At 41.5% G+C, this 26,679-nt stretch overlaps 2 protein-coding genes across 8 annotated transcripts in view; one reads left to right on the forward strand and one right to left on the reverse strand.

The window, feature by feature from the left end:
* The window catches only part of ANO5 (anoctamin 5), a 97,134-nt gene that overhangs the window by 42,318 nt on the left and 28,137 nt on the right, over positions 1-26,679 (reverse strand). For all 7 annotated transcript variants that reach the window (XM_078782198.1, XM_068099833.2, XM_078782197.1 and 4 more), the window contains 6 exons: positions 13,172-13,267; positions 6,455-6,526; positions 4,493-4,579; positions 838-1,035; positions 363-476; positions 129-244 (listed from right to left, as the gene is read on the reverse strand). In XM_078782198.1, the coding sequence (XP_078638324.1) occupies positions 129-244; positions 363-476; positions 838-1,035; positions 4,493-4,579; positions 6,455-6,526; positions 13,172-13,267 (683 nt within the window). The remainder of the gene's footprint in view (positions 1-128; positions 245-362; positions 477-837; positions 1,036-4,492; positions 4,580-6,454; positions 6,527-13,171; positions 13,268-26,679) is intronic.
* LOC144892825 (uncharacterized) lies at positions 19,549-23,552 on the forward strand. The gene is made up of 3 exons (XM_078781148.1): positions 19,549-22,639; positions 22,767-22,904; positions 22,996-23,552. Exons 1-3 carry the CDS (start codon positions 20,803-20,805, stop codon positions 23,163-23,165), a joined length of 2,145 nt encoding a protein of 714 aa, XP_078637274.1. The 5' UTR covers positions 19,549-20,802; the 3' UTR covers positions 23,166-23,552.

A 26,679-nucleotide genomic window follows, 5' to 3' on the forward strand; every position in this document is an offset into this window, starting at 1 on the left:
AGAGATCACTGATGAACAAAAGCTATAGAAACAGAAATTCAGTTATATTTGTGGGGTGGGTCAATGTCGATAATTGCAAGGAGTGCGGAATAGTCAGCAGGCAGCCTATAAAAGGGATGCTCGTGTACCTGATAAGACTGTGTGGCTGCAGAATCTGACACGCAAAAGGTCGACCCCATTGCTGGTAAAGACGTGCACGGGCAGAGTCCTCGGGCGAATCCGCAGATTCTTGCCAGTACTTGCTCTGTACATACGTCCCAAAAACCACACATTCGTACACAGAGGTTTCATTTGTGAGGGAGAGTACACAAGCTCCTTTTGCAGGTCCGCAGATAGCCGAGATGAAGCTTGGCTAAACTCACGTCATGCATTGTGAAGGCCGCAGTGTAAGTGCCATTATTGACGAGGTAGTCGATGCCGAAACGCCGTTTGTTTTCACCGTCCAAGTATTCACAACGTGACAAGATGTGGGCCACCTGGCAGGAAGTACATGATAAGTTTTAAACAAGAGATTGATGGAGAGACACACTCATCTGATGCAACTGTAAAGGGCCTAACATTTGCTGGCTTTGCAAAAATCCGTTTCTAATCAAGAGAGCCAAGTGTTCATTTCAACACCTCATGTAGACACCAAAACAAACTTATTTTCAGTTCTATGCACTTATTACAAATACGTGGTGGGAATCCTGACCCCTTGCCCAACCCCCTCCCCCAACCACATTGTGTTTGTGGAATAAATAAGTGACCTCTCATAATCACATTTATATTCAATTCCAAATCCCTATACCTTTTTGGACACACAAATTAGAATAAAAAATAAAGCCTCAGACAACTCACAATACGGCTGCGCATCGCTCCGCTCAAGAAAGTATTCGGGTTGTCTAGCACAAAGGCCTCACGGAGATCATTGCGAAAAGGAACAGACAGGTTGTGGGGCTCGGAGGATTCCTGGGCGGAACCCATTCCGAGACGTATAAACTGCTTCATGAAGTTGCTCTGTGGTTTCTCCTCACAAGGCACCTCATGCAGCTCCACCTGCATGTCCACAACACAATTCAGGTGCATAGACAATGCATGGTACAGACGTAACATTTTTTTATCAAACAGCCACCAAAGGGCAAAACTGCTGCCATTGATGGTTTCTCTGTTACTGTGGTATTCATGATACAGGTCTCCACCTCTAGGCGGCACACAAGAGGCACTTCCCGGTGGGAGTAACAGGATAATTATTTATGGAGATAGTCCGTCCTGATTTTCTCAATCATTTATGCTGGGAACACATTCATCGGCAAATGGCTAGGGGTGTTGAACATTTAGAGTTTCACGGACAATAATTTTGTCTAAGACGTACATATCTACTATCTAGTGGTTATTAATACATCTTATACAGCAGATCAAAAGTTTCCTTCCGCATCTGCATCCTGTTAAAATATTCAGACAGTAGGATGTCATGAAGTTTTTTTAACAGGGGTTCAGGCCTCATTGGGGAGCTTATACCTGCATGACAAACACAGAGTTCTTATATGGGAACACTGACCACAAGTGAAGACATTTTGCTATCAATTCATCAAAATTAAAACAAAACGTGTTTGTTCCCAAAATTTTAAGCATTGATGCTGCTTCAATATTTGGCTATGTCTGTCTGTCCATCAAAAATTAAAAAGAGGAACCTTTCTAATCCACCATGTTTAATTATAATGGGTTCTAAAGGGTAATTCTAAAGGGTAATTCTAAAGGGTAATTCTAAAGGGTAATTCAAAAGGGTAATTCAAAAGGGTAATTCAAAAGGGTAATTCAAAAGGGTAATTCAAAAGGGTAATTCAAAAGGGTAATTCAAAAGGGTAATTCTAAAGGGTAATTCTAAAGGGTAATTCTAAAGGGTAATTCTAAAGGGTAATTCAAAAGGGTAATTCTAAAGGGTGATTCAAAAGGGTAATTCTAAAGGGTAATTCTAATGGATGATTCAAAAGGGTAATTCTAAAGGGTAATTCTAAAGGGTAATTCTAAAGGGTAATTCTAAAGGGTAATTCTAAAGGGTAATTCTAAAGGGTAATTCTAATGGATAATTCAAAAGGGCAATTCTAAAGGGCAATTCTAAAGGGCAATTCTAAAGGGCAATTCTAAAGGGCAATTCTAAAGGGCAATTCTAAAGGGCAATTCTAAAGGGCAATTCTAAAGGGCAATTCTAAAGGGCAATTCTAAAGGGCAATTCTAAAGGGCAATTCTAAAGGGCAATTCGAAAGGGCAATTCGAAAGGGCAATTCGAAAGGGCAATTCGAAAGGGCAATTCGAAAGGGCAATTCGAAAGGGCAATTCGAAAGGCTGATTCTAAAGGTTAATTATAAAGGGTAATTCTAAAGGTTAATTCTAAAGGGTAATTCTAAAGGTTAATTCTAATGGTTGATTCTAAAGGTTAATTATAAAGGGTAATTCTAAAGGTTAATTATAAAGGGTAATTCTAAAGGTTAATTCTAATGGTTGATTCTAAAGGTTAATTATAAAGGGTAATTCTAAAGGTTAATTATAAAGTGAAGGAACTGCGCTCCAACGCGAGTCGAAAGAAGTGACGCGACCAAAGACGGAATTCGTCCGAGTTGCTTTATTGAAACAAAACAGCTCAGGTATTCTCACAAGCCCGTTTATCGGGCAGCAATATATATACACATTTATGTCGGGAAGTTTGCCCGGCAAAAGCTATACCGGGCATGCCCGGGTGTCAAGGGCGAGCCTTGGAAAGGCGAGTCTGGACCTGCCCGGGCGTGTTTGGCTGCGGCCTGGCAAGTCGAGGCTGGGCGTGCCCGGGCGCTCTGGACGAGCACTGGAAAGGCGAGAGCGGGCATGCCCGGACGCTCTGGGCGAGCCCTGGAAAGGCGATAGCGGGCATGCCCGGACGCTCTGGGCGAGCCCTGGAAAGGCGATAGCGGGCATGCCCGGACGCTCTGGGCGAGCCCTGAAAAGGCGATAGCGGGCATGCCCGGACGCTCTGGGCGAGCGCTGGAAAGGCGATAGCGGGCATGCCCGGACGCTCTGGGCGAGCCCTGAAAAGGCGATAGCGGGCATGCCGGACGCTCTGGGCGAGCCCTGGAAAGGCGAGAGCGGGCATGCCCGGGAAAGACGAGACCGGGCGTGCCCGGGAGGTTCGGGCGTGCCCGGGAACAGTGAGTCCGGGCATGCCCGGGAGAGGCGCGTCTGGCCGTGTTCTGGCCGGTGCAAGGCGATTGTGTGCATCCAGCGGTAACCGCTACAAAAGGGTAATTCTAAAGGTTAATTATAAAGGGTAATTCTAAAGGTTAATTACAAAGGGTAATTCTAAAGGTTAATTATAAAGGGTAATTCTAAAGGTTAATTCTAAAGGGTAATTCTAAAGGTTAATTCCAAAGGTTAATTCTAAAGGTTAATTCCAAAGAGTAATTCTAAAGGTTAATTATAAAGGTTAATTCTAAAGGGTAATTCTAAAGGGTAATTATAAAGGATAATTTGAATGGGTAATTTCAATGGCATCAGGAAGGGCATCCGGCCATAAAAACATTGCCTCAAAAAGAGAACCATGACAATTACGACTAAAGATGGTGGAAGAAGAAATGCGGGCAAGGGGGTTAACAAGGGGAGATGCAGAAAATAGGGCAAAATGGAGAACATCGTCATGGGGACCGCAAGGCTAACCCCTGCTCTTGCAGGGAAAATGGCCTTAAAATGCCTGTTGTTGTTGTTGTTGTTGTTGTTGTATAAACTGACAAAGTCTAATTAGTGAGAAAAGGCCAAAATAAGATCGTTGCTAGACACATGAAGTTTAAAGGAAGCAGAACCACAATTAGTTCACCTTCCCATCTGAACACTTGCTTGATTCTGCTGAGACACCAGGTGCGAATGTCATAAACAGTCGACATTTTGCTGTGTCTCCAAACGTCATCGTTATAAAAGTATGTTTACATTTTCTAATGCCATTGCCTCTCATTTGGGAATGAGTACAAGCTCCTCACAAGCATGACAATTATAACAATAAATAATAATAGCAATAACTACAACGGCACTTGGAAGAGCACACATACCTTCACGAAGCTGAACAGTTTCTGCGAGGCTGAACTGAACAAACAAAATCAAATGTGCTTGTTCTCGTCACCCACCCAATTCATCCACAAAGTTGTCACAATCCATCGACAACGTTTTGAAATATCATGCCATATATCGTTTTTGACCCCATCTTTCAATGGTGAAGTATCGCGTAGAATTAAAAAAAAATAATTATAGTATCCAGATCTTCACCAAAATTGAATCAATTCGTCCTTGGCACACATCCAACCTATCCAACAAATTTCATCCAAATCCGTCCATAACGTCTCGAGATATCCTGCTGACAAAATTAGACACAGGGGTCAAAGCATAACTTCCGTCCACCTTCGGTGGCAGAGGTAATACTAAAAATGCGTTGGACAAGTCTGATCCTAAATGTTGTAGATTGCGTTGTGTGGCAAGGCCTGGAGGAACGTCATACCTTGATCTGCAACTTCTCAGCATACAGGCAGGCCACGTCGAATGGAACATTCACCTTCACAAAGTTTGTTCGTCCATCCAGAGACATCTGTGATCACATGGTTAATTGCGACACATGGCCTAACACATGATCAAGATCGATGCACCACTGTAACATCTCTCGACTTTATGCAGTCCAAACCAGATAAAACACAAAGTTTGTTCCAGGAAGAGTACTGAGGATAATTCAAATATCTGCTAATTTGAACATGAGCATCATAAACCTCCAAATTGAATACCGCAGGTTCAAACAGATCTGTTAATTATTTAAGTGGAGTTATCCATCATGTGTAATGATTAGCATTTTACTCAGTTGTACAGAATAGTGTACAATTTGGCTGCATGGCAATCAAAAATGATCCATCTTGGGTAAACCACATTTCAAAGTTGGCCCCAAAATCGAGCCGCCAACTGGGCATCGTCCATCGTACGAAGCCCTTCCTTGGCACACCTGAACTCCGAGCCACTATAAGGCTTTCATCCACAGCTTGATGGAGTACTGCCCTCCTCTCTGGGATGGCTGCCCCGCTTGACACCGTGGAAAACAAGGCCTTGATCTACTTAAAGTGAAGCGAGCTCCCCTGGGGCACCCACTCGTTGCATTGAGTAAGGTATTCTAAGGGATAACTAAGTCGTTAAAATTATCAGATACTCCCACGGTGAAGGTCAGTCTATGGGCCTATCATGATTGTTCCTGCCCCCGTTAACCCCGAATACTCTTTTCCTCTTCTCTTGACCCTTCCCCCCTACCCCCACCTTCTTGCCTCAAGCTCACCTTCCAAATTTAGTTTCCGATTCTTCCTGAGAGTTTGTTTCTGTATCCATCTTGTCCACACCATGCATCCTCCCCTGCCCCTCATTCCTCCCCACACCCATTATTTGTCCAAATTTCCCCACATTTTGTCCCTCAGCCCTGCTACTTACTGGTGTTTCCCTCCTCTTTATACATTTTGGTCTGTTCTATCCTGATCCATTCTGTGTTCTAGCTCTTCCAAGAGCCTTGACTTTGTATACAATTTTTTTTTTTAAATAGAAAAAACACTTTCATAGTCATGAAAGGGTTTTTCTATTATTTAGTAAGCACCTGTTATCGTAGACTGTAGCCACATGGAACCTGCTCAAGGAAATAAAGCAAATATGCCTTAATAAACATGAAGTTGTGCTGTTTTGCACTATGTATTTCATCAATGTACTTCACTGCAAAGTTCCAAAAAGAGCCAGACAGGGATGTGGAGCACATTTGGTGGAGTGTATTTGTATTTTGTGCACACAGTGTTTTGGTAAAACCACTCTTTAGCAATGCTCAAGGTGTACCAATATGAAATGTGTGGCCGATATAAGTGAATTAATAGCCCGATTTCAAATATGCGAAATAAAATCAGGTGTGGCCTACATTCTGCAGCCATATGCTTTCGCTGAGACGAAGTGTTTAACATCCAAAATGTCAGCTTCTCCTCGCTTCCCATTGCAGACAGCATGCCTCAATCAAAGTTCTGATGATTTCATCCAATGTGGCCTGTATTTGAATGGCTAATTTAATTTAAGTTTTTGTATCGCCATGGGTTTTGAAGCCTGACAAGAATACAAGCTACACACTCAATGTGTCAATCTGGGGATAAAGTCAATGAACAAATCTCACTGGCCTGACATTTTGCCAATTCAAGTGATCTCCCCAAATTGTCAAAGTCCACTATAATACATTACATCCCTTCATTGCTCGAGCCTCCAAGCATTCAAATCTCATCGTATGACGTTACACTTGGTAACCAGTTGTAATCCCATGCACAAATGGATAACAAGAACCGAAAACAGACTTTTAACAAATCAACCAACGGATGCACTGTACATCCACAACACCACTTCTCACACATCTTCATGCACACAATGGAGGGATTTTCACAGCATTGCAAGCTCGATCACGGACCTTTTTGTCAACCTTCTCCAACTCCAGATGGAAGGTTTCTCGCAGGTTTGCCTCAAAGCTGTATCGCTGCTTCTGCAAACAGAACCAAGGGTCATTATGTAGACTTCATAGCACCTCAATAGCTGGAATGGGCCTTCAAACAGCCTCAGGATCTGTATATTCTGCCATGTTGTTGGAATACTGCAACCTAGGCCATTTAAACTTAGTCTTCAAAACTCAACAGGTGGATTATGTCATAGACGAAGATCATGAGACAAACACGATTTAAATATTAAAACATAGGTGCAACACCCCTGGCGCTCACCGGGTAGAATAAAGGGCAGCATGTAGAAGACAGGGCAGGATGTAGAATCTTACTAACACAATCATATGTCTTTAAACAAACAAACAAATAACTATTTTGGGGGGCAACCCCCCCCCCCCCCCCTTCTCGCCCTCCGTTGCCCGCGAAAGCGTCAGATTTTTTAAATCCCGTGAACAAACTTTGGTACAGCACGGGTGGTGAAGGTTGTGGTCAAGTTTCATCGAAATAGTGTGTGTAGTTTCAGAGGAAAAAGCAAATTCCTATTTTGGAGGGGGGAGGGTCAAACCTGGATCCACTTTGACCCCGGTAAACCACCTTAGACCTCGATTGTTTTTTTAATGCTGTAAACAAACTTTAGTCACAACACAACAAATATAATTTGTGCCAAGTTTGGTAACAATCCCTTCAGTGGTTTCGGAGAAGAGGTTGCAAGTGTTTACGGGCGGACGGACGGACGGAAAGACTGTCGATGCGCCATCGCATAAGCTCCCCTGAACTTTGTTCCAGGTGAGCTAAAAAGACTAATAATAATCATGGAGTAAAATAAGAATATGAGACAAATGGAGAATGTAAAGAAGGATAATAAACTGTGAGAAGGAAACACAGCAAGAAGAAGGGCCGCAGAGTAAAGGTTGTTGTGTTTGGCAAAGTTGAGCCGTTCCAAAGGTGGTGCCTATGGAGAGCAGAGCAACAGATTTTTCCTTTGTGTTCAGTCGGGTGAAACATTCTCAACCAATAGAGTCTTATCATCACAAGCACTCAATACTTTACTGCATAGACCGAGTGGTATGTTAGCTTAACAAATTCAAAGGATGAATGTGTGAAATGTGGAAATGTGTGTTGAAGAAGAAGACGTCGGTAGGGATAAGTAAAGAAAACAAGAAAAACAAGTACAGATACAAAGTACACTGCCCCCATGCCAAATAATTAATTATTCTCCAGCGCCGCCTCTGGTGCCCGGCAATACCGCCGTGCAGCTCATTGGGAGGGGGAGGTGCACAATATTTGATTGATTAATTGGCGCATAATGGCGCATAATTAAAATCAATAAAAGATTGTCATAAAATATTTTCTTAATCAATTGGCTAATAGCATAACTAGACCACATGCACTTCATCAGAAGATGTAACTTTTAGAAATTTAATTAAATAAGTCATCAATAAAAAATTAAATAATTAATTGATTAATCAATAAATCAAAAATACCCTTTACAGACAAATCACTTGGTCATTGGCATGTCCAAATATCAGCTTCCTAACTCAAAAGGTGCCTGAGATAATGGCCAGAAGAGAAAGGAAATGTATAGGTACTTAATTAATTGCTAATAATTAAATAACTCATCAATTAATTGATTAATCAAAAAACAAAAAATAGCGTTTTTGACAAAGCACTTGCTCACTATTGTGCCAAAAGTTTCAGCTTCCTAGCTCAAAGGATGGCTGAAATATCGCCCGGACAAACAAATGAAAAATCACTCATAGAGCGACACTTGGCAAAACAGAACAAAGTAGAATGGCACTCAGTAGAGCTCCCTTTTGACCTCAAAAATAATTAGTGGTTGAATTCAGGAAGCTGATTTTTTTTTTTTGTATACAGAATCGAGGCTCGTGAAAGAGATAACATTTATCACAAAAAAAAATCACAAAAATATATCACATTAATCAAAAATACATCAAATATTGCTTGCAAATATTGCAAAAATATATCAAATATATCAAATAATCATAAATATATCAAAAATATATCACATATTTCACTATCACAAAAAAATAAAATATATAAAAAGAGGGAGAGGTAGACAAGATGGAGAGAGAAGGGGAAGCACACAAACACAACATTTGAGAGCAGGGACATCGGGAGATGTGTGGGAAGGAGAGGGCTTGGGGAGGAGGAGGCGTGGGAAGGGGGAGGAGGGTGGGAGAAGTATAAAACACAAGGACACCAAGGACTTCCAGGAAAGAAGATGGTAGTTCAAAAAAGTGGATTTGGGGTGAAATTAGCGGGGGTAGAAAAGATCAAGGTTTTGGATGGGGGAAGAAAAGAGATGGTGGTGAACAGAGGTTTTAAAGACCTGGAGGGAGGAGTGGGATTGAAGAGAGTGAGGGAGTTTGTTCCAGAGGCAGGAGAAAAGAGGAATGAAGGAGTGAAGGTGAGCAGAGAGTCTTGATTTTGGCAGTTTAACCTTGAGAGGGTTGCAGGCAGATCTTGTGCGACCTGTAGGAATATTTGGGGGACAGAGCCCAGAAAGAGCTGGGGGAGCAAGGCCGGAGAGGAGTCGGTAGAAGACGGAAAGACCACCAACCTGCCTGCGGTGAGTAAGTGAAAGGCCCTCGGAGATAGCTTCATCGCGGGAGATTCCAATGATTCTGAACGCTTTGGTTTCAACAGTGTGAAGACGAGCTAGGTGTGAGGCAGGAGCACCAGCCCAGAGGGGAGAGCAGTACTCCATTGAGCTGCGGATGAAAGCCTTGTATGTGGTGAGGAGCTCAGGTGTGCCAAGGAAGGACTTCGCACGATGGAGGATGCCCAGTCGGCGACTGGCTTTGGAGGCCAACTTGGAAATTTGGTTTTCCCAGGAAAGATCATGGCAGATAGTGAGACCCAAAAGCTTGAGTGACAGAACTTCTTGGAGAGGATTATTCAGAAAGTGGATGGAAGGGTTGTCCAGTCGGTCTTTTCGGAGAGACATCGTAAGAGTGTATGTATTTGTCATTTGTCAGGTATTTGTGTATTTTGTGTCATCAGTGTATTTGTCAGGATTGAAAGACATGTTCCACTTGTTTGCCCAGTCTGTGATTGTGTCCAGGTCTGCAGAGAGTGAGGAGGCTGCAGACTGCCGATCTGAGGGATGAGGAATGGAGCGGCAGAGAGTGGAGTCATCAGCAAAGAGATAGAGAGGATTTTCAAGAGAGTCAGAGAGATCATTGATGAAGACCAGAAAAAGCACAGGGCCCAGAACGCTGTCTTGGGTAACTCCAGCCTGAACAGGAAGAGGAGATGAGAGAAACCCATTCAGGGCCACACGTTGACTGCGACTAGAGAGGAAGTCCGCCAGCCATGCGTGGAGATTTCCATGGATACCAAAGGAGGAGAGTTTGGTGAGCAGAGCGGGGTGCCAGACCGTATCGAAGGCACGTGATATGTCAAGGGAGACAGCTCTAATTTCCTGTTTGGCATTGAGGACCTCCATCCATTGTTGAGACAGCAGAAGCAGCATGTCCAGAGTAGATTGACCTGGTCTGAAACCAAATTGATGATCAGAGATCAAGCCATTGGAGAACAGGAAAGATTTCATATCCAAAGCAATGATGGATTCAATGACTTTGCTGATTATTGGGAGAAGGCTGATTGGTCTGTAGTTGCAAGGATCTGTTTTTGCACCTTTTTTGTGTAAAGCGGTGATGTTGGCTGATTTCCAAGCAGATGGCAGATGACCTTGAGCAAAAGAGAGGGTGAAGAGAACAGAGAGAGGGAGTGAAAGAGCGGAAGAACAGGATTTTAGGACCCGTGGGCTGATGCCGTCAGGTCCAGTTGCAGCATCAGAGTCGAGGGTTGACAGAAACTTTTCCACCTTGTCAGGAGGAAAGGACTTAGTGTCCAGGAGCAGCTGGGTATGACTGGGTACGGTGGGTACAGAGAGGGATGGGTTTGGGACACAAGATTTAGAGGCAAGCACAGAGTTGAAGCATTCAGCTTTTTCACGTGCGGAGTCAGCTGTGTAGCCGTTTGAGGTAAGGGAGAGGATGGAGCGGGAACAAACACCAGAAACAGATTTGACCAGACGCCACCAGGATTTGGAAGAGGGAGACAGATAAGAGAGTTCGGGAACGGAGATATATTGTTTCCTGGCTCTCCTGAGGGTGGACACACACTTGTTTCGGGCTTTGTGAAAGGAAATGAGATTTCCTTCTGTTGGATTTGCTTTCCAGGAGACGAAGGCAAGTTGTTCCTGGGCAACAGCCTCACCACAAGATTCCGTGTACCATGGATGGGAGGAAGGGTATGACAACTGAAGACAAGATGGGATAAATCTGTGCATGAGAGAGAGCAATTTACTCTGGAAGAATTCCCAGGATGAGTTGATGTCAGAGGCGGTCGAGATGGGAGACCAGTCCAGATGATTGATGGCTGCTTGAAGACCGTGCCAGTTGGCCTGAGTGAAATGCCAGACTAGTCGACGCTGAGGAGGCTCTCTGAGAATGGTCAGAGAGATGTCCACTTTATGAAAATCCAATTCAAATTTCAAGTCAATCAGATGAAATTGAGGTTTTAGAAATTCTAAAAAAGTGGTTGACCTTTGGCCTATGTTGACCTTTTGGCCTACGCTGATCTCAAAAATAGTTGGTGGTTGAATTCATTTTGCCGATATAAAAATCCTATTCAAATTTCAAGTCAATCAGATTAAAATTGAGGATTTTAGAAATTTGAAAAAAGTGGTTGACCTTTGGCCTATTTTGACCTTTTGGCCTATGCTGATCTCAAAAATAGTTCAGTTACCTGATATGTAAATCCCATTCAAATTTCAAGAGAATCGGATGAAAATTTTGGATTTTAGATGTTTGAAATTGTTGACTTTTGACCTATGTTGACCTTTTGACATATGCTGATCTCAAAAATAGTGGGTGGTTGAATTCAGTTAGCTGATATGAAAATCCTATTCAAATTTCAAGTCAATCGGATTAAAATTGAGGTTTTAGAAATTCTAAAAAAGTGGTTGACCTTTGGCCTATGTTGACCTTTTGGCCTACGCTGATCTCAAAAATAGTTGGTGGTTGAATTCATTTTGCCGATATAAAAATCCTATTCAAATTTCAAGTCAATCGGATTAAAATTGAGGATTTTAGAAATTTGAAAAAAGTGGTTGACCTTTGGCCTAAGTTGACCTTTTGACCCCAAAAATATATAGGATTTTGGCGGACCACGAACTCTACCATTTGGTGAAGTTTCGTGAAGATCGGTTTAAAATTGTGACCTATGGGCAAGTATAAGTGAGCGGACAAACACACACACACACACACACACACACACACACACACACACACACACACACACACACACACACACACACACACACACACACACACACACACACACACACACACACACACACACACACACACACACACGAGTGACCAACATACTTGCAAAAAACTTTTTTTTTTTTTTTGCCAAGTAACAAACACACACACACACAAACTGTAATGATCAACATACTTGCAAAAATTAATAAATAATTTTTTGCCTAGTAATAAACAAACAACCAAGAAAACAAACAACCAGAGTGAAAACTGAGTACTCCCTTTCAGCGAGCGTCATTACCGAGCCCCCTACGGTGCCCAGCAATGACGTTATGCAGCACCTGGGGATGGCATAGGAAAGGTTCGGTGGACAACAACTACACATACATTCAAAGTGCACCGCCCCCATGCCAAATAATTAAATATCCTCCAGCGCGGCATTGCCGGGGCGCCTCTGGCCAATATCTCAGGCACCTTTAGAGCTAGGAAGCTGATATTTGCACATGACAATGACCAAGTGATTTGTCTGTAAAGGGTATTTTTGATTTATTGATTAATTAATAAATCGATTAATTATTTATTGATTAATAAATTAAATTTTTATTTTTTATTAATGACTTATTTAATTAAATTTCTAAAAGTTACATCTTTGGATGAAGCACTAGTGGTTTAGTTATGCTATTAGCCAATTGATTAAGAAAATATTTTATGACAATCTTTTGTTGATTTTAATTATGCAATTAAGCAATCAAATATTGTGCATCTCTCCCTCCAAATATAGTCTCTATGAGCTGCACGGCGGTATTGCCGGGCACCAGAGGAAATTTGGTTTTGGAAATTTGGTAACGTTTCAAAAGTGCACAAAACTGTGGAACTTCAGCCACAGCAAAGTTTGTCAAAGCTGCCCTCTTAGCCTGGGAGCCCTCTCACCCCAAAAGCAAACAGCACTGACTGAAAAATGTTTCGTCTTAAGGAGGCCTGTGTGGTTTGGCACGGACAGAACACGGGCCACATGACAGTTCACGTTCAACAGGACTTTTCTCTGTTTACATTTTGTCATTGGTCTTTCTCCCACAGGGGATATTCCACAAATACTTCCATTTCTACTTTTGCCTCCTCTCCTTTAATTACTGGAGACGCAACGCTCATGGAAGAGCAAGGTGCTTCAGGATATGAACTGACAGTGGGGCAGCAGGTGGCCACAATAAGCAAGGCAATGAACAAAAGGGAACAATCACATTGCGCCTAATACCACCATTCTCTATTCTCTTGTACACCTCCCAAAATAATCAAACAGAAATTGATAACTGGAATGAGAATGGTAAATCAATGAGGAGCTCAAACTCTAAGTCTTCATAAGCACACATCGATAGTGATGCAACTCTTCAGTCTTACCTTCTTCTTCTCGTCATCATCGTGATCCACATAGGCGAAGATGTAGTCAATGCGACGCACACCATCACTGAAGTACACAGTTTCATGTGATTCCTCCTGAATGTCAGTGCGGCAATCAATTCGATGTTATATTAATCGATCCCCACAATCAACCATTTCAATTATGACAATAAATCTTATTTCCTTTAGTAAAACTCTTCACACAGACCATCCGTCCAGCATACCTAGTCCTTACTAATCCAAGAATTTTGATCAGTTTTGAAGTCACATGAAAATATTTATTATGGGGAAGGCAGCAGGTGAAGAACTAGTCAGCATAATGAGGTGTGGTGCTGGATGATGTGACTGCGAGAATCGCTCAATACGGCGCCATGACCCCAAGTCTCACTACACCCTCTGGAGAAATCAGCCACTCCAGACCAAAAACTTGCGCAGTGTTCACACATTTAGGCTGTACTACTGGTCCTGGTTAGATTTCCTAATATAGGATGGATTGACCCATGTCTGTCAGTCAGTCAGTCTCCACGGTCCTGGAAGGTTTACCTAGTCCAAAGCTTTGACTGACACAGACACACCTCAAAATAACTAAAAGTTAGTAACTCATTAGCGAGTGACGGATTTTACAACTGCTCGGATCATTTTCAGAGGTCGACCCTTTTTGTGATCCTTTCAAACAGTGCCATCTACAGCATCGCCAAATCAGCTTTTAAATATTCTACTTGTAGCTTCATCTACAGTTTATCTTCCTTGCTACAGGATTTCATGTATTATCTCGGATGAGTTAAACTTTAAGGGTTCAAGGAAACAAAATAATTAGTTATCTCGTTCCGTCAAATGATGGCTGACTTCTGGTGACATTCATGATAGGATTTCTCCAAACATCCCTATTCTGCACTGCTTCCTGAAGCTCTGGCAGAGACGGCTTGGTTGCATCATTTACACCCACCCATCCAGCACCTACACGGTCTGCCTGTTCCTTTTCCTTTTCTTCCATCAACACCATACCTAGCAGACAGAACTATATGTACTCACACCGCAGCAGTATAGGTTAGCATGATCTGGTGACCAAAACTGTCCACATTCTAGATGAGGCTCCACTAACCTCCTGTAGTGTTAACACCATCTATGGATTTATCATTTATCCCCCCCCCCCGTTTTGATCGGGCCACCTGTTCGGGCCACATCGGGCCACATATTCCCCCCCCCCCCCCCCTTACCTAAAACCTAGTTTTTGCTTTACCTACAGCTGCCTGGCACTGTCCTTAGTGTTTACCCCCATATCTATGGCCATCTCGAGATCAATCTTTGTGTCTTAATACACAGGAAAGGGATCTGACTGGGGAAGTATTGCACTAAGAAAGCAGCACGAGTCAGCACCTCCATCGGGTGTGTTGAGGTTAATAATGTTTTTACTGCACCATTTTATGATCTCAAAGAAAACTTGTTTTAATCTGCTAACTGTAGCTCCCTGTGTTAGCATACGTCTGACGAGCTGTTTTAATATACAGTATCGATACGTTCAGTGCTGTGTGTGGTTGCTCTCAATGTTGTGATCATTTCACCTGCACCTGTACCAAGGAAAATAGTTTTTTGAATCCGTCCAAGAAAGGTATCAATACAATGTGGAATGGGAAAGCATCTCGTTTATCAAACAAGTTTGATGTGGAATCGATTACCGATAGTGATTTGTGAATCTATAAAAAGAGACTGAATTCAGAGTATGGCTTTCCTCAATTAATCCCCACTCTTGGGTAGATTTTGTCGTGAAACCGGTTAAATATAAACCCATCAATTGCCAGGAATGAGAAAATTGCACAAGATTTATTTAATCCCACTATACAGGTGGAACGAGCAAACAAACTAACATGCACACATGTTAAAACTACAGACAAACTCCAGTTAACCTTTGTGTCCACCATCAGCCACATTTATATCCTTCGTTTGAGGCCTAACAGGGCACAACTTTCATCAAACTCATTACACATCTGGTAGTAGATGCCTGATAAAGTCTCGGCAATAAATAAATAAACTCAAATAGCATGCGATTGGAAATTGAAAAAAAACCCATCTACATGTTGGCAAATGTCTTGATATTGATCTGTATTGCCGACAACAGTCGTCCATTGTTGAGGCAAAGACGCAAATCTAATATTTTGATAAAGCAACAAACCATCCACCCATTGGCTGATCATAGTTCAAGAAAAGGTCATGGGCAAATGAAAAATTAATTGAACAAAATAACCCAATTGTTAATAACAGGATTAGGTAATTAATGAAAAACACCACATAATACACTTGGCACAAACTACACTTAGAATCCCCACACAATTCCTTGCTGGCAGAGAAATACAGCTCACAATAATAGCTTTACCATCCAAGATTTTTGCAGGAAGCTCCTTAAATTTCACAACAACATTCCAAGGCTGTGCTGTATTATTCTTCTCTCCACGGCTCCAGCAGGCGGTGCACCACCATCTCACGTCATCCCTCCATCCCTACTTTGGATATTTTCTTCCCCCATTAACCCAACCAACCTAACCCTCTTACTTACAGGTTCCTGGATTTCCTTCCCTTTTTCCTGCTTGTTAATTCCCATGCTTGGTGTGTCCCAACGTTAGTCCATCCCATTTCTACCCTCCACCTCGCTCTTCCATGAAAATAAAATACAAAGGAAACAAGTACTTTAATCATTTAGCACAGTGGTTCCCAACCTGTAGGCCGTGAGGGTACTGCAGGTGGTCCATGGGGAGGGGGGGGGGGGGGGGGGGAGGAAATATATATATATATTAAAAAAATATATACATATATATTTTTAGAAAAAAAGAAAAAAAAAAGTATATATATATACATATTATTAATAATAATGTAGTAATATAATAATGTGCATCTCTTATGTGTCATATTCGATGTTGCATTATTATCCCGCACACACGAAGCGAAAAGCGGGGTTAAGCAATTGGTTCATTTCCATCCATCTGTCTGATCAGTTTATGATCGAGCTGCAACGTATTTAAATTCAATGTTCTATTTTGAACAATAATAGGAAAGACAAGTCTTTCATTTTGCCAAAGACAAGTCAGAATTCACCCCGATCGCACATGCTCAGATGAGTGAAACAATATTCTTACTCTGTCTGCCTGCCGGTGAAACAAAATTGAAAATCTTCCTATTTAAAAACTTACTGTTTTTAAAGACATCATAATGGACACAAACTACAGGCACGAATAACTAATGTATTGTGTTAGATAAGGTGGTGTAGACGGCGGTAAAACCCAGAATTAATTTACTTATACAACTTTTACATTCTTTATTATATTTAAATTGAATTATATACTTGAAGACTGTATAACACAAATCACCGTCATAATACTCCAATTTAAATAAAGGTTCAGTCGGATGGTGTATAAGTGTGCTGTTTGGGACTGCTTATGAACTTCAATAACACTAAACCTCCGGATTTTATATGTTTTTCATGTTATGGTCCGCATAAACTTTTGATGACAAAGTAGTGGTCCGTACAAAGGAAAAGGTTGAGAACCGCTGGCTCAATATAACAAGAACAAGAACTCTTAACTAACCGCATTTACAAGGATGTGTTCAGTCCCCTTTATTATGCTCAACTCCATCCTGGATACCTTGTTATCCCAATGCAATCAAAATGCAAACATTCAGCATTCCTTTGAATTGTCCACTTTACGACAAACTTTTAAAATAAATAAATATAAGAGCAACACAGGATAAACAAAACAGATTGAACATCTTCAAACACTAGAGAGAATGAAAAAAACAATCCGACAGCATTTTGCCATTGTAAAGAGCAGCACAAATCATCAAGTTGTGTAAACAAGCAACGATGGCTCAAATTACAGCAGGGAATGGCTCCACATCGAATGAAATGTGGAAACAGAACAAAATCAACATGGATTCAGAAAAAGCTAGATTTGAACAAGCATAAAAGATCAATAATGAAATAAAGGCAAGGCATAACGAACAGTTAATTAAATGTTAAATGAAAAGAGGACGAATACGAAACTAGAACTATTCTCCAACAATATTACCAGCAATGCTACATAAACCTCTGCTTTTGTGCAAGCCATAAAGACCAAAGCCAAAAAGCCATTTTGTTTCCCATAAATGACGTGACCCAGCTGTGGTAACAAATAGTTGCATGGCTCGTGTAAGCATCAGCAAGAAAGATCGGCCAACATCTGCAGCTCATCAAGCCTTCATGAGCAACAACATTTTGCATTTTTTCCGGCCGGGTCTTCTGCTTGAAGGGTCGCAAACGAACCATAAAGTACACTACATTGCGGTTCGAGCCTGGCCACCACAATTCCAAAGCAGCTACCAATACTGAAAATAATGCAAACCAAACATATGGTGGCTGCAATCGAAAAAAAAAATTGCTTTAAAAAAACAAAATTACAGCTTTAAACAAATACATCAACGGAATTTGGATTCATATTGTCGGTATCAATAACCACAAATCACGAGTTTTCCCACTTTAGTGCAGGTTCTGAAAAACAAGATGGCAGTTAAGGGGATCACAAAGAGGGTTGTACTTGAGAATGAGGATTAAATTTCTTGTTGAAACAATGCACATGTTGGAATTCACAGATGGCTGGCTGCACAGTATGATGGCGATGGTCTCTCAAGGACAGTGGAAGAGCACCTTGAGGCTAAAGACACTTTTGACGAATGAGGTTATTGTGAATTAATTGTACACTGGCTATGAACATGTACAGAATTATCTACCTAAATCCACCTTGTTGGGCCCAGTGCATCTCCAAAGCTGGATAATACATTGAAGAGCAATGCAAGTATTGTATCATTTATTTGTAATACACATACAAGTTTAGTCAAGAGGATGAACAAAAGCCCAGGCCATATTTGAAGCAAACAAATTACAAAAGTTGCAACGTATCTTTTATCCAGAAATCAAAATGCAAACAATTGCTTTGATGTGAATCAAATGCAGTCCTGGAAACAACGTACACGTTTTAAATAGCTGAGAACAAAACCAATTACTTTACCATTAATCACTTTATCAACTTCCCTCTTACCCTTTTGTCCACTTCCTCCTTTTACCCACTCCTCCATAAACCTATTCACCAAGTCCACCCTGTTCTCTGGATCATCCCAGAGTCTATTTAAAATTGACCAATTTCAGTTGTTCTGTGGCACCATATACTTTCATCAAATCGATGGCTGGGTAGTGGTAGTAGTCTTGGAAAACAAGAAAATATTTTATTTCGATTTCAATGTACCACACGCTTTTACAGTGTGTTGCTGCTGCAATTTGCCATTGCCTTCCCATCGTTGTATATCCGTGCTCTATCCTTTTTTTAATGCTGAGAGCATGAAAGCATCAACATAAAAATGGAAGAACTCCACGGAAGCAGCAGGAAGGGTCAGGTTATTCCTTGTGGGGAATATAGACTGCAGTAGATCTTCGATCAGGTGCATTCTTCGACGTGATAAGCATAGACTGATGTCGGGATTCCTACACATTTATTTCAAGTTAGTGTTAAACAGCATTAGCGACTGTTTAAAAGGTAATCAAACATGTTTGTGGTACACTACTAGTTAAAAGTTTTAGAACACCTCAATTTTTCCAGTTTTTATTGAAATTTACGCACTTTAATGTCTCAATGTACTCTGAAATTAAGCATAGAACTAATAAACAATTGGAGATAAAAAATAAATCATAGAATCATTTTGTTTAACAAAATTTAATTTGAATTTTAGACTCAACAAAGTAGCCACCTTTTGCAGATATAACCGCCGAACACACTCGTGGCATTTTTTCTCACAATGGAAATCGAATATTGTTCGGGAAGTTCTTCCCAACACTGTTGCAGAAGTTCCCACAAATGTGTTGCACTTGTAGGTTGCTTTGCTTTCACCCTTCTTAGACAGGTCCATGCCAGGCAGAAATGGCGCCGTTTTCCAGTCAAGGTTTTCTCAGTGGATTTATATACTTTTGATCATACTCTGTCGAATAAGCTTGTGGGCCACCCTGAAATTTGCCTCAAATCCAAGATGGCCACCAGAATAGCTAAAATAGTATTTCTGAGAGTTGCTTTTACCCATAGATGATTTTTTTTCAACTGATTGTGGCCTATTATGATAAAGAAAGATAACTCAGTCATAACTCAGCCATAAAAATTAACAATCGGTACTTTATTAACAAAATGGCCGCCGGGCAACTTCCGTATTACGGAAACTGCTATAACTTCAGTTCCGAGTGTGATATGATTATAATTTTGGTGTCCAGTCATATGTTTTTGGGGTCAAGGAATCTATATTTGTACTTTTTATTTCAGTGAAATATATATTACAATACATTTTGATTCAATTTCTTGGTTTCCATTTCAGATTCCTTGAATCCGGATGCAAAGAAATGATTCCATGAATGCGGACGCAAAGAAATGATTCCATGAATCCTGGCTTAGCAGATACAGTGAATCCTCATAAAATTACTACATAAAGACAAAACTTTTTTGGCACAGGAGAAAAGGGTTGCACAATGGCATCCACGCCGATTTTGAGTTTAGCAAGGGGCGACAAACCGTTGTGCTGCCTCTGTAATGAAACTATTAAGGACGTTGAGTCAGCTTATAATATGACTGAGGAGGGATTGCAGTCTATTCAAGAATTAGCGGGAAGATGGGTTAAAGTTGACAAGAGTCTGTGTACTCAGGCACCATATGCTGAATTTCAATCAGCCGCTGTGAGACTATCTAGTGCAGGCCATGATGTCAAGATTCATGAGAACTGTAGAATCACATTTCGGAACAGAATTGCCCGAAAGGAAGCCCAGTCTCGCAAACTTCCCGTTTCCAGTTCAGAGAATATTCATGAGTCGAATGAACCAGTTGCTGCTCCCGCGTATAGGATACGCAGGGGGTCACTTGAGAAAAAGCAAATCTGTTTCGTGTGCAACGTGGATACGAAAGATGACAGTAAACCGTACAATAGTGGTGGTCTTGGTAGATGCTCCGAGAAGAATGCTGTCAGTAAAGTAGAACGTTCAAAGGACATGAAAATCAAAGATGAAGGAGATAAGTTCCATGATGCAGCGAAGCGACTCGATGTTATTCTGAGTGGAGCATCATATGACATGTTTGCAGTTGATGTGTACTATCATAAAAGTTGTTATGACAATTTTACCTATGCATATGATAGAAAGTTGCTGTCAGCGGATGCAGCAGAGAAGGATAGATTAGCTACCGAGGTTATGGACAGCTTTTTCAAACTGTTTCACCGCATGGTAGTCAAGGATCAAAAGGCGTATTTCCTGAGAGAATTGATTGAGGACATAAAGGAGATCAGTGAAGACAATGAACTTGAGGACCCTCCGATTTCAAAAACCTGCATGTTGAAAAAACGACTGACTGAGAAATTTGGTGACGCCATCGACTTCCACTTGTTTGGGAATCGACACATCGACACATGTCGACACATCGACACACCTGGCAGCAGAGAGAACGCTTCTTCCAAAGTGCTTTGCTTTCGGGCACATCAACTATGCTAGGTACCTGACATTCCAACACGTCAATCTCCAAAATCTGAAGGTGAATCACAAAGATGCCTGGGATGATCTGTTGCAAAATGGATTCGGAGGGTCGATGACTGGCGAGCCCTTTTCTACGATCCATGGGGACTTGATCACTGAGACCACAATCAACAGAGAGGTTAAAGTCCGGGGTGGTCCAATGCAAGGCGGTTACAGTACCAGCAAGCAGACAACAGATGCGTTCATAAAAACGAGTCACTTAATGGCAAAGCTCAGAGGAAGATTGAAGGAAAGGTTGCATATCCTGACCTCTTCAACTCACAAGGAAACAACAATAGGGGCACGGAGGCAGCATGACAACATGGTTCGCAACCTAGTCATCCAATTGGATAAGTACTTTGACCCTTTTCTGATTGGTTCTGCGCGTCACATGAAAACTGGAGTGGAAATTAACCAAGGTATTGTCAGTGGATTGTTGTCATCAACCGAAGCAGGAGAGAAACAATTCCAAGACTTTGTTAACCTTAGACTCAAGGCTACTGGAGAAGGCAGAATGAACATTTTTGACAGGATTGTGAATCTCAAGATCAAAACGGGCATGGAGAAGGTCAAGAAAAATCCAAAGGCAGTGAACGTTCTCAAGGAGGATCGACAAGCATTTGGTGTGTTGGTAGGAAAGGCAACTACCCCTGAAGAGGCACATTCACACCCCCTGACAACTATTCCACTTGCCCTTGCCACACCAGAACGAGACATTCGACAAGGTTCTAAAGCAGCGCTGAGGAACTACCTTATTGAGGAATCTTCATCAACTACAGAGGAACCGCCAAATAGAAGCAACTGGCTGATTGACGGAATGGCAGCTGTAAAGTCAATCCCGGCTCAACAGACTTGGGGAGAATACACTGATGCCCTATTGAAATTCTGCATGCCACCAAGCCAGTCAAACCCAAAACAGCTTGGGATCATATTTGATTCCTACTGTACGTCCACTACAAAGGAGTTAACCCAACGACGCCGAGGGATCTCTGGTAGAAGAACCCACATCACAAGCCCCGAGCAGAGTATGCCCAGAGGCAAAGATTGGGACGCATTTCTGCATAATGCTGAAAACAAGACTGAGCTGATTAAATTTATGGTCACTTACTTCAAAAGTGATTCAGTCAGATCGAAACTCAGAATTCCACTCACCGTGACAGAGGAACAGAATACATGGTTGATCACGCAAACTAAGTTTGAACAACTTGAATCCTGCAACCATCATGAGGCTGACACCAGGCTTGTTCTTCATGCAAGCAAGTGCGAAGGTCCGGTTGTGATTAAGGCTTCAGATACAGATGTACTGATCCTCTTGAGCTATGCCTATTCTGTCTGCAAACCACCACAAGACTGGTTCATGAAGATTGACCATCGGTACGTCAGTGTCAAGAAACTAACGACTCATTTTGGAGATGAAGTGTGTCAAACTCTCCCAGCATATCATAGCATTACTGGATGTGACACGACATCATTCCCATTTCGCATCGGCAAAATCAAGCCATTGAAGAAGATGTTGAAACAAGAGAAATCCCATCTACTCTCTCAGCTGGGCAGATCAAATCAATCTTTTCAAGATGCTACCAGTGCTAAATGCTTCTTCAGAACCTGCATGTATTCTGGAAGTGAACAAGAAAGCTTTGTTGAAACAAGGATCCGAACGTACAACACTCAAAAGGTGAAATCTAGTTCCAGCATCCTTCCAGACGAGAGTAGCACCAATGAACACCTCAAGAGGAGTGACCTTCAGGCATGGGTGTGGTACCAGTGTCTCAAGCAAAACATTGAGTATCCTTCTATCACTGACAGAGGATGGGAAAATACAGATGATGGTATCAGGCCAATATGGTTTACCTGCCCGCAACTCCCTCCAAGCCTCTCCAAGAAAAAGAGCAAGAAAAGACAAATTCAAAGTAAGTATACTAAAAATATATCATTACTTTGATCATTGCTTTTCGTTCCTGTCATAAAGTTCCTCCAATGTATTCCCACTGGCAGTGCATTCATCCAGATTAAATATGTGTAACCTTCCACTTACAGGTCTCGCGGAGTATGATGCAGATTTAGAAGATGCAGTAGAAGAGAGAAGCCAGCCTTCAAGGAAGAAGAGACACAGGAATACAAGCAGAAAACATGTACAAGACAGTGAAGTTCACTGTAGAGAAAGAGAAAAGCAAGGTAGATAAGTCCAAAATGCAATCGTAATTTTGTTATTTTTATATGATTTACTGTTTTGAATCCCGACTATATCCATTCACATTTTTTATAGGTATCGGTGGGGCAGAAGAAAGAGCAGAAGAATCTGAAGTTGATGAAGAGTACCAAGGAGATGGGGAAAATTCGGAGAGCACCATGGAACAACTTTCTTCGGATACCTGTGGACTTTATTCAGACTTTCAGAGTGAAGAGAGTGATCTTGATCTTGATCTTAGTAACTGAGGATTATGTGCCTTTTGAACAACATATTTTTCCCAAAGCATAACCAAAGCCGGGGATCATATTGAATGGGAATTCAGATACATTTTATAAACCTGTGTAGTTTGGTAGACGAAGCAAAACTGACTAGGAGCCGTTCAGCGGCAGCCATCTTGGATTTATTGTTCATCCATGATTTAGGGGATGATCTATTGAGCTAGTGTCATGATAAACCAACTAAATGGATAACCAGACTTTGGAAACCAAGAAATTGAATCAAAATGTATTGTAATATATATTATGGAGCACAAGACATGACTGAATCTGCCACATCGGTGGCCAGTATTGGCAGCCATCTTAGATTTCTTTATGAACCAATGATTTCACTGAAATAAAAAGTACAAATATGGATTCCTTGACCCCAAAAACATATGACTGGACACCAAAATTATAATCATATCACACTCGGAACTGAAGTTATAGCAGTTTCCGTAATACGGAAGTTGCCCGGCGGCCATTTTGTTAATAAAGTACCGATTGTTAATTTTTATGGCTGAGTTATGACTGAGTTATCTTTCTTTATCATAATAGGCCACAATCAGTTGAAAAAAAATCATCTATGGGTAAAAGCAACTCTCAGAAATACTATTTTAGCTATTCTGGTGGCCATCTTGGATTTGAGGCAAATTTCAGGGTGGCCCACAAGCTTATTCGACAGAGTATGATCAAAAGTATATAAATCCACTGAGAAAACCTTGACTGGAAAACGGCGCCATTTCTGCCTGGCATGGACCTGTCTATCTGTCCAGTTCATCACAAACCAGCTCGATGAGGTTTAAGTCTGGAGACTGTGCTGGCCATTCCATGATTTGAAGCCTACTGTCTTGTTCTTTTCCTATATCTACATCTCAACAAGCAACCCCATTGGCAGGGAAAACCCCCTTGGGGAGAGGGGCAAATAAATTTGCTACAACCTTCATTATGTGACCCTTGGTCCTCCTCTCAAGTTTGGTTGAGATTGGATAAGTAATGACCGGATGTCAAAAATCAAACAGACAGACATCAAATTGCGGATTTTAGTAAGATTGCAAAAGCAACCAGAAAGGAAACTTCTGTGTCTGCCACTCAAAGAGATAGTCTCAGACAGAAGGTTGAAGGGTATATGGGGGGTGTGAAATATCCTGCCCACATGTTCACAAGAGACTTTGCACTCAAGTAGTTGGGTGTTGAGCGCCTTCATGAAGATAAGTCTTGTACCATTGCACAGGCCTTGGTTCAAGTTCAGAAGGAGAAGGACAATCAGTATAATTCCAATCTTCAGGAAGAGGCGATGAGGCAGCAAAACCAGCTGCATTGTGTTTAACAACTCAAATGTGATCCGTGTTGCATTTGGATCGGCTGTGCTGTTTTTTATCTATTCAGAAAACATTTGAAAAAGTAATTCCTGCTTTTCAAGTTTGGCTTCAAAAGCCGAGCCTGAGGCTCATGGGTTTCTTAAAGAATTGTTAATGTTTAGAAAATAAGTTTTAAACCCCCAAACAGCATAGTATGATAATTCACCCACTATAAATGTTAAAACACTAAGTTTGTTTATCCTTTTATCTCCTCTCCCTTTCAAGGCTGGAGTGCCCTAAGGCAGTGTACCAGGCCCCATCCTATTTGTAATCTTCATCAATGATCTCTGGAAAATCCTTTTTATCTTTGCTGATGGTTCCCACCTCTGCCGTGACATCCCTAATCCTCCAGAGAGACAGACAGCAGCCTCTTCAGACCTGAATAAAATCACAAGCTGGTAAAACACTTTAAAGTTGACTACCGAAGCCAGCTGCCGACTGAGCATCTTCCCTCATAAAAAGTCCTTCCTTGGCACACCTGCACTCCAATCCACCTACAAGGTCTTCATCTGCAGCTTGATGGAGTACTGGTCTCCTCTTTGGGCTGTCACCCCTGTCTAACACCTCGCTCAGCTTGATGCTGTGGAAACCAAGGCATTTAAGATCAATGGAATCCCTCGTAATAAAGCAGAGTCTATGGGTTTATCACTTTGCCGTCACAGATAGGTCAGGGGTCTGTCTACTTCCACCTCTTTTCTGGTCTTGCATCCTCAGTGCTTTACTCTGAAACTACCAAAATCTAGAATCACTGCTCACCTCCTCATTTGCTCTGCTTTTTCCCACCTGTGGAACCAACTTCCACATTCTCTTCAATGTCATTCTTCCCTTCAGATGTTCAAAATAACTGTTTACCACCATCTCAGATCACCCCGCTGCCCCCCAATCCAAAACCATGATTTTTCTCTTCCTCCTTTAACTGTATGAGTGCTGAATTTTTCCAGTACAGTACGGAATATGAAAATATGGTGTTTTTTCAGGCAAACTGCATGAAACATCTATTGTTTTAAAAGACAACCAAAATAATAACCTTCCCCTTTTCAAAAAGCAGATTTTTTTTTTAAACTTCCTAAAAAACTCTTTGACTCTTCTCTCTTTCTTCACTTTTCTATCAATGCAGCTCTTTTATTTAAGGCCTCGCCTTGAGGATTATCTAGTCCATGACTGGAGCCTTCAACATAAAAAAGAACAAGTACTTGAATAGGAACAAACAATACAGATTGTTTTACAATGATGCAGGCCACGATCGTGGCCAACAGCACTGAAACAGTTAAACCACCCCAAATTTCCAGTTGTCCCTCCTGAGAGTTTAGTTCTGTATCCATGATATCCACCACAGGCATTCTCCCCTACCCCAGCCTGTTGGTTCAATGTCCCTCAGCCCTGCACCTGGCATCCCTCCTCTCCCCTTCTCTACTTTTGCTACGTTGCATCCTGTTCTGTGTTCTAGCTCTTCCACGAGCCTCGATTCGGTATACAAAAAAAGAAAAACCAATAATAATAGAGAGGGGTTGGGGGGGGGGTTTAGTGTAACCATCCCAATATAAAACAAACCGATAGTCTAACAACGGCATAGCCTGGCTTGTTTGATACTTTAGTTGAAGAGGATCGTATGACATGGGTGTGGAAACCAGTTAGCAGTTAGTAAATAATGTAAGTATTAAAAAAAAATTCAATAAACTCCACATTGCTGTGCCACCTTCAGTCGAATGTCAGGCATTGACAGCAGGTTCATGAAGGACTTGGACAAAAAAAAAGAAGTACCCAGGCTGAATATATCCAATCAATGGCGAAACTGCAAATGGTGAAACTACAAATGTCACGGATAGAAACCCTTACATCATTTCCTCATTCTACTTTAAACTCAATACCTCAATATTTTCATTCCAAAAAGTATCATTCATCATTCCAACCACAGATTAATACTATGGTATTAATATATCAAAATATAATGGTAAATCACGATTGCATATTATCAAACCAGTGAATTGTCATGATCTGTTCACTTCCGGATTCAGGAGCAGGGTCCATGTCGATCGCATTTCAAAACTAGAACAGCACTCGGTAGAGAGCATACTTCCGCCAGGCTAAACAGTTTATGTTTTGTATCCCACCGATAGGCCGTATCTGGATTCGGACCTGAGCCA

The sequence above is a fragment of the Myxine glutinosa genome, chromosome 7 (assembly GCF_964187855.1).
Source record: "Myxine glutinosa chromosome 7, kmMyxGlut1.1, whole genome shotgun sequence".
NCBI classification, from domain to species: domain Eukaryota; kingdom Metazoa; phylum Chordata; class Myxini; order Myxiniformes; family Myxinidae; genus Myxine; species Myxine glutinosa.

Excerpts from the sequence above, each read along its gene's own strand:
- LOC144892825 (XM_078781148.1), top strand. The coding sequence starts at position 20,803 with ATGACTGGCGAGCCCTTTTCTACGATCCATGGGGACTTGATCACTGAG. Across the intron at positions 22,640-22,766 it reads CAAGAAAAGACAAATTCAAA|GTCTCGCGGAGTATGATGCA; the intron begins GTAAGTATACTA and ends TTCCACTTACAG. Across the intron at positions 22,905-22,995 it reads TAGAGAAAGAGAAAAGCAAG|GTATCGGTGGGGCAGAAGAA; the intron begins GTAGATAAGTCC and ends CATTTTTTATAG.